The sequence below is a fragment of the Barbus barbus genome, assembly GCF_936440315.1.
Source record: "Barbus barbus genome assembly, chromosome: 3".
NCBI classification, from domain to species: Eukaryota; Metazoa; Chordata; class Actinopteri; order Cypriniformes; family Cyprinidae; genus Barbus; species Barbus barbus.
In genome coordinates, this window is record NC_136731.1 from 22,091,502 (window position 1) to 22,100,721 (window position 9,220).

The 9,220-nt window shown below is 37.0% G+C and overlaps 1 protein-coding gene across 1 annotated transcript; it reads right to left on the reverse strand.

Moving 5' to 3' along the window:
• Positions 1-418: 418 nt before the first annotated feature.
• On the reverse strand, positions 419-8,466 carry LOC306857376 (histone chaperone asf1b-A). The gene is made up of 4 exons (XM_079397294.1): positions 8,006-8,466; positions 3,467-3,582; positions 2,569-2,745; positions 419-835 (listed from the first exon to the last, which is right to left on the reverse strand). The coding sequence occupies exons 1-4, from the start codon at positions 8,112-8,114 to the stop codon at positions 644-646; spliced, it is 594 nt and encodes a 197-aa protein (XP_079253420.1). The 5' UTR covers positions 8,115-8,466; the 3' UTR covers positions 419-643.
• Positions 8,467-9,220: the final 754 nt, after the last annotated feature.

Here is a 9,220-nt window from a genome sequence, read left to right on the forward strand (position 1 = left end):
CACAGCTGCATCCACTCTGTACACAGGGCAAATCAAAGTAAACCAACTTCAATGACCATTATCACATAAAACATTTATTTAATTGAGAACTGGCATACAAAAAAAAAAAAAACAGATGTATAATATATATATATATATATATATATATATATATATATATATATATATATATATACACACACAATATAATACAGCCCCACCTACAAAAATATTGTCCGCTGTAACCTTTTACTCAAGTATTTCTGATGGCGCCTGTTAAATGAATAATGCATTTGACATCTTATCTGCCAAGCTGATCTTCCATCCCCTTGCGGTTTGAGAAAGGATCGGTTTTGGATCAAAAGGTTGATGGCATTAGATGCAGCACATCCTAATACCCAAATCATGTCTTCGATTCATGACTCGCCAGCACTCCGTTCATGTTTCAAACTGAAAAGCAAACATGTTTATTGCATACCGGAGGATTTGGCATTTTCTGCACACCACTGATTTGTTTCACATAGGTGTGACGACTAAGAAAATTAGATTCATTTTTATTTCTGATGTGTTTGAATAATCCCGCCTCTCCTCCACAGTGTCCAGATTGACCTGAGCTCACGGATGAGCCTTGAGATGTGAGGATTATTCGCAGGAGCCTGCGTCACTACAAACAGTCCATGGAGTTGTCTGGCACTAGTCCGAGTGGAGGTGCTTTTCCCGGAGTGCAGGATGGGGGCAGCATGGCGTTGGGTGCAGGGTCCACGTTCTCTGAATCCTCCATTTTCTCAGCACATCCCTCCCAGTTGATGTGAAATCTGGTTACTCGTGGGTTGGAAGCCAGAATGTTCCTCTGGAGCTGAAAGCAAGCAGATAAAAAGGGCTTTGAGCACACTTTAATTTTACAGGGATGCAAATTCATCAGGGATGAAAAAGGTGACACTAGCTATGTTTCCATCCACCTATTTTTATGCACATTTTGGAATATCGCATAAAAAAACAAAACAAAAAAAAACGCTGAATGGAAACGCCAAGATGTACATAAAAGCAATGACTGCATTTACTGTGTTTCGTCTGCTCGCTCTGAGGCGCAAGTAATTTATCATATATGAAAGTGATTATATTCAGTGGCTTCTCCTATATTCTTAGTGATATTTAGTGCCAGTTTACCAGGAAGTGAAGATTTTGTTCTCTCTTGACTCGTTGGATGGAAACGGTGCTTTATTCGCAAATGTTTTATGCAATATTCCAGTTTTGTGCATAAGCTTAATTTGAATCTTTGGATGGAAACATAGCTATTAATACGACAACCCCTAGGGAATAGTTATACATTTTTTCATGCAATTACCTTTATTAATTTTTTTATTTCTTAATTTTGTTCTGTGGCAGAAACCAGCTTCTATAAATTTAACTATAAAATAATAATAATTAATAAATAATTGTGTTATTTTATTTTATTACATTTTATAAATTAAACCAATAAAGAATACAAATAAATCAATGTTTTCAATGGAACTCTTTCAACATGACAATACAATAATGATAATTATTATTATTTGTAGTATATTAGTATTACATTTTCATAAATTAAACCAATAAAGAAATATTCCTATAGTAATAGCAATACCTTTATTATACAAATATATTTACGATTTATTTATTTTACAAAATGTTATTTTATTTATTGAAATCCCAAAGCACTGACTTACAGTAACCCTCATAATAGTCAACTTTTTTTTGCACCATTTTTATCAGAATTGCTACTATTGAGTGATATTATGCACTGCTCAAATTAACTATAGTTGTATTTTTGACACGTTTTATTCAGATAAAACTGAAGATACCTCTTAATAAAACTATTAAAACCCAATGAAATGGCTTTATGAGTACAGTGTTCTTTCTTGTATTGCCGTACACCATATGAAACAACAAGTTGGGGCCAGATATATTGAAGAACTCATCTGTCTTTAAAATAACCAATGGCTTTTAGTTTATGTAGCAGCCATTAATTTTCTACTTGATATTGATAGTCCAAAACAGGTGTTATTAAAGTCAACAGTCTTTTCTTCGCTATTATGGCATATATCCAAGCTAAATGGCTTATTGAATGAGATTTTTTTCCATTTATCAGGGATTGATTGGATCATAGAAAAGTGGCCATTGCACGCTAAACAGAAGCAGATCAGAGTGCAAGTCAGTTGTGGAGTGACAGGTTGCTGGAGAAAAGGGACTGAAACATGTCTGGCCATTGGACAACCTTACAATAATGTTTTTGATTAAAGATTACAAGGGATCACATGAATTATAAAAACAACAACAACAAAAAAAAAACAAGGACGTTCATGGATAAATCATTTACCATAAATACTGCAACATTCCATTCCATTTACAAATTTTGATTTCATAGTGACTTTGAGGTGAGGAACTATCCTTTTCTAAATTGTATTTTTGGACAACAATTTTTTGTGAACTTGAGTGAAAAATTAGATGATATTTTTTGGTTTCATTTTTGTTACGCATATTTCCTATAGCTAGAACACAGATGGATGAAAAGCTACAAAACTCTAAAGTGTAAGAAACATTGTGACATACCTGTCCATAGTCAGGTTTGAGGGGCGGATTCTCACGAAACTCAGTGTCTGTGTACTCATTGTTAACATAGTAGCCAATGCGTATGAACTCCTGTCCTCTGTATGTGCATGTGATCAGAACAACAGTAACACCCACAGCATCACTCTCAGGTATTAGGGCAGGGTTTGGAGCATCTGCCTGTTGCATGAAAAACAAAAATACCATAAAGTAATGAGGGAAAGAAAAGTATTTCTTCGAATACGTGCATGACTCTAACTGGGTGTAACTGCAGGATAAGTGCAATAATTGGCTTTCTGTGTGTACATTTAATACAGAACAACATTACAGGAATAGTTAATAAAAAGGAACCACACTCATGTAGTTTCAAATGCAAAACACAAAAAATGTTCACTCATGTTCTGCTAATAGCTAAATATACTTTTGTGTTGCACAGAAGAAAGTTACACAGGTTCATATAAATGAGTTAATTTACAATTTTGAGTGAACTACCCCTTTCATTGTATTTTAATAAGAGAACGTGAGTTTTGAGTCCTGAAAATGTACAGGTGTGGTTGTCACTCTCATAAGTGTGTGAATGCAGCCGTATGAATAACTCAAATACAGGACTGACAACTTTATTCTGGTGCTGTGGAAATGTGGAAATCTTAGAGTGACAACATGTAATCTTTATAAAAAATCTCAATTATAGTTGTGGTGCGATTGTGGCTATAGGAGTACTGATGAAATGCAAAAAAAAAATAAAAAGTTACATTAAGCAGATGCAACACTTTGAAAATAGCTAATTTACTCATATTAGTGTTATTTCCAAAGTAGAAATTTACTAGAATATATTTAAATCAAATGCAAAGCATTGCATTTTTACTGTTGATAATGATATTCTGTGTTATTATGATCTCACCTGAAACACAAACATATGTCGGCCTGCAGGAACTGGACCAACCAGAACAGAGTCAAGAGTCTGATCGTACTCTTCACTTTCTGCTGAGCCCACGTAAATGATCTTCCATTCAAGATCTATAACAGAGAAAACAGTTACACATTTATGCAAAAGATTAGATTGTCCCACATAATGTGTAATTACAACAATGTTTCCTTCAACTATTCAGACAAAAGAAAAAAAAAAAACTAACACACTTCTGGCCAAAAGTTTGGAATAATTCAGATTTTTACATTTATTCATTTAGCTGACGCTTTTACCCAAAGCGACTTACAATTGCTATATATGTCAGAGGTCGCACGCCTCTGGAGCAACTAGGGGGTTAAGTGTCTTGCTCAGGGACACATTGGTGTCTCACAGTGGATTCGAACCCGGGTCTCTCACACCAAAGGCATGTGTCTTATCCACTGCGCCATCACCACCCCGGTTTTTAATGTTTTTGAAAGAAGGCTTTTTTTTATTTTTATGTTGAAAACAGTTTTTTTTTTGTTGCAGCGTAATTTGATTGTGGAAAACAAAATACACTACCATTAACAAGGTTGAGGTAGGTCCAGATTTTTAAAAAAAAAGGATACTTCGATTCAGCAAGGATGCATTCAATTAAATTGCGTATAACTGACATTTAAGAAATGCTGTTCTTTTGAACATCCTATTCAAAGAATCCTTTAGAAAATATCCTGATTTCAAAAAAATATATATTAAGCAGCAAAACTGTTGAGAAGCACCCGGCTGCAGCCTGCAGATTGAGGCGGGGCTGCACCTGGGGCGGGGCTGCACGTGTCGCCCCACCCACAATGCTTCTCATTGGTTAGTGGCAAAGTAATGACGTAGATCGAGGCGGAGCTGCAACTGGGGCGGGGCTGCACATCTCGTCCCACCTACAACACTGTTCTCATTGGTTAGTGGCGTCAAGTCATTACGTCGATTCTAGCGGTTTTTCATTTACGTTCTTCTTGGCTGCATGGTGAGTACAAGCGAGCTACGTCTCTTGTCTAATTTGTTTAATTACAATTTTTAATTCTGAAGTGCCGTTTAGTGTGTTGTTAAAAGGAAATGTAAAGTAGTTTCAAAATAAAATCGCATAACTTTACTCACTCAGCCATGTCACGCAAGGTGTAAAGGTCTGCTTTTAAATAACCAGGTCTGCGTTTCCCAAAAGCATGGCATAATGCTGCCTTCACGTTCTATCGGAAATTTAATAATTCTCACTATTGAAGTTGTAATTACGAGCTCATCCCATTAAGGTTTTGGAATGGGAGGGCGTTCATGTGCAATATTTACGAGAGCACTTGAAGGCAGCATTAGAAAGTTAGTGTGTGGTTTTAGTGGGATTATGAATTTGATATAGTGTTCCCAAAATAAGCCCCTTAAAAATAAATACAGTGGCAAAACTGAACCAGCAGAAGTAATATAGGACAAGTTCATATTAACAATGGCTATACAAATGTATTGTTTTTCTGTGAATAAAATTATTAAATGTTAATTATTTAGATATTATTATAATAATATCTAAATAATATCTAATACTGATTCTCTGTATTTCCTTCTGTTTGCAGATCCTTGTCATTGTCATCCCCACCCCTCCATCTCTCCTCTTTTTTTGTTGTTCCTCAATTTATAACCCAAAGGCTCTTTTAAGAGCCATTACCCCTTGCAAAAATGCACAAAACGGTGTTAAGCAAGGGGGAATGTGAGCAGTATTTAAAAAGCTGCACTAGTGAGTGCCCATTCTGCAGCTACTCCAGTATGCCAGAACTGATGTATTATCACATCAAAAATCACTTTCAGTGGGCAGTTCAACATCATGGTGAGTTTAACTGTCTTTTGCTTATCTCACTTTATTTAAAGTATAATATGGTGCTGAACCAGCCAGCAATGCACTGTGCATGCTTCGGATTTAATTGCTTGTGAATTTGTAGAAGAATATTTAATTTTAAGGTTCAGGTAAACTTAATTTTCTGCATTGCGCGCATTGACCATGGGTCTTTGTTGCTGAAATCACAAAAAAATGTGCTTGCACATGGATGGTGCTGATGAAAATTCTGTCTTGCGACTGTCCACTGTCCAGAGCAAAATGCAAACAAGTGAAGGTTAAATTTAGGCAATTTTCAACAAACTTATTTTCTTTTGTTTGCCCTTTCAGATTTCACCATTTTAAAATGTCGGGCAAAGTCCCACTTTCACTGCTGCTATTGTTCAGCGACTGTAATAACTCGGGCAAATTTGCTGAAGCACATTGCCACCCATGCAGACGCAGCCCCAGTCTTCATCGGTCCAGCAGATGCAGCCTCAGTCCTCCTCAGTCCAGCAGACGCAGCCCCAGTCTTCCTCGGTACAGCAGACACAGCCTCAGTCCTCCTCGGTCCAGCAGATGCCGCAGACGCAGCCTCAGTCCTCCTCGGTCCAGCAGAGGCCGCCTCAGTCCTCCTCGGTCCAGCAGAGGCTGCCTCAGTCCTCCTCGGTCCAGCAGACGCAGCCCCAGTCTTCCTCGGTCCAGCAGACGCAGCCCCAGTCTTCCTCGGTCCATAAGGCCTCATGAGTATAAGGTTGACTTTAAGTAATCTTGCTTCTTGCTTTTTCTAAAGCACTGGCATGGCTAACATAATCTTAGATGTGCATATGAAAGAGTTCTGTTTTTGTGTATGTTTTTGGATACAGGTGTTGTGAACTGGGGAAAATGGAGTGAAACATCAAAGGCTGAATTGCGGGTGCCTTTTGAAAATAAAGAGTGTAACACATGTAAAACCTTGTTCAAATCCTGCTCAGGTTTTAAAGGTAATGGGAAGCGTGGTTACCTGAGAGGATGCTACGACAGCATAGAGGACCCAGACTGCTGTTTCATGTGCCAGTAAAGTGTATAAAGAAGGAAGGTTTAATGATTAAAGGAGATTAAGTAATAAAGGAAGAAAGTGTGTAAAGGATGTTCATGTTTAACCAGACATTTATATGTACAAAAAGATGTGTTATATACAAATGTACAAATTTCACCTTTCTTTATCAGAATTAAACCGTTTCATACCTAAATAAATAATTGTCTTGGCATGTTATTCATATACAAACAATGCTGATATTTTTACCATAAGATTTTCATTATCAAGTAGATCCATAAATTATTAATTTGGTAACAATATGGTTCATTAGTTAACATGAACTAATAATGAACTGCACTTATACAGTTAACTAACATAAACAAACAATAAACTACTGTATTTTCAATAACTAATGTAAACGAAGATTAGTAAATACAATAACAATTGTATTGCTCATGGTTATAGTTCATGTTAGTTAATACATTACTGTTTAATGAATCTTATTGTAAAGTGTTACCATTAATTTTAATAACATCTTAAGGCATGACACTTGCTGAGAATATTTAACTTTTATTTAAATGTTAATAATACATGTAAACAGTAAAGCATATACTGAAATTAAAATAAAAAACGACCATAAATAACTTGTAAGTGGTAAATGACCAATGCACATGAATAGAAATAACTTAAACTTAAGTTGTAAATAAACTATATTTGTTGACATTGCGACTGCAATGAAGTCAAAAGCAGTAATTGGATTCTTGCTTGGAAATGTACATAAAATGAAATGTTTTCCAAAGATTAACAAATTTACAATGTATTGTTTAATACTATATAAATTTACCAGGTATAAGTAATTAACGGGTTCACAGGTTTGTTTTATATAATTATGTATTGCTACCAATTATGTTTCAACCGCATTTCCTGTTTACCGCGGCGTCGACGTCATTACTTTGCCACTAACCAATGAGAAGCATTGTGGGCGGGGCGACACGTGCAGCCCCACCCCAGGTGCAGCCCCGCCTCGATCTGCAGGCTGCAGCCGGGTGTACTTGAAACTGTTTAACAATGTGAAATGTTTCTTATGATTTGGGAAGGATCATGTGACACTGAAGACTGGAGTAATGAGGCTGAAAATTCAGCTTTGACCACAGGAATAGATTAAAACTGAAAATATATTCAAATAGAAGACACTTATTTTAAATTACTATTTTACAACATTACTGTATTTTTTTGATTAAATAAAAATGCATCCTTGGTTGCACGACTGGTAGGAGTGTATTTTGTTGGAATTAAAAGTGCAGACTTAATATTTAACATTTAATTTTCTAGTACTGGGGTCACACAGGCAAAGGATGTTTCTTGTATTTGATAATTCTATACTATTGTTCAGAAATCAACTAGCAAAGTTTTACAGAAATACTAACGTTTCTATATGGCAACCCTGTAGCACAGTGGGATTAGAGTAAAGCATTTACTAGCTTTTAATCAATAATACCATCAATATGTATTATTGCAAAGTTTTTTCCTTAGAAATACACACAACAACTGAAAACGAGAAGCACAAAGGATACATTACAGCTTCAATCACCCGCCATTCTGACGTCATCGGGAGGCGTTAGCGCGTTAGCTAGCAAGCTAAAGGAGGAGGAGAAAACATACCAAAACTACATTAAACTTTAATACTCACCCTCGGGAAGATCCTCCATGCACTCAAACGTAACTTCGAATTGAAACGGGTTTCCAAATGAACTCGGGTTGTCCAGGACAGCTACATTTAGCACTTGCACTTTTGCCATAGCTTTAACTTTACTGTAGTAACAAGGAAATGGACACAATTTACCCTCCAAAACAACGCAAGACCGATAAACCGAGAGCGAATTCAAATACTCAACAGATGTTTCAAGTAAAACTCTTAAGTTAGAAGGTTTGGCTTCACTTCTTAGCCTGTGAGCTATTAGTCTGATACCGTAGATTACACTGTTAAAGCAGGAGGACAGAGAAGTCTCTCCTCCCAGATTAAAAGGAAAAAGAACTCAAAATATGACCTAAAGTAACGTATAGACGTGAGACTAATATTATTTCGCGAAACCCGTTTCTTAAACTGACAGACAACACAAGCGGCGTCTTCTCTCCCGCCAGAGCTTTCAGACAGATCCAGGTCACGCGTCACGGAAAGCGGATTGGTTTGCGCGCTGATTGGCCAGTAAACCAAAGGTCCCGGATTCTGCGGACGCTGATTGGCCAGTAAACCAAAGGTCAGTAAACCAAATGTCCCGGTTTCTGCGGACGCTGATTGGCCAGTAAACCAAAGGTCCCGGATTCTGCGGACGCTGATTGGCCAGTAAACCAAAGGTCCCCGATTCTGCGGACGCTGATTGGACGGCAGTGACAGCTGTTAAATGGACGAGCCCTCCTCTTGGTTTGATTGGCTGTATCATCTTTCATGGCTAAAGTTTAGTTCAGCGGTTGAATTAATTGTATTTTACTGTTAACCGGGTAGATAATAGTAACAAAGCCTATTGGGTAGAAAAAGAAAATCAGCTTTCTTTTTATTTATTAAATCTGAATTGTGAAAGACGCCAGAAAAATCACTGACAATCTACACAGTCCCTTTTCACCAGACGTCAGCTAACTTCCGCTTTTCCGCCACGCTAGTGATGGGATTTATGGCTCTTTGAGGGGATCCGGATCTTGGCGATCCGTTCCTTTCAAAGAGCCGTTCAAAAGAACGGCTCTTTTGGCTCTTTTTAAATATTTAAGTCAGTTTTAAGAAGCCAGCTTGGGGGCATCTCAGTTTATCCTGGAAATAATCACTGGGAGGAATGATGAGGTGAGATTTGTAGTCAAATAATTAAAACTCAGATATCACACACCAACAATATCTGAGTTTGAATTATTCTGA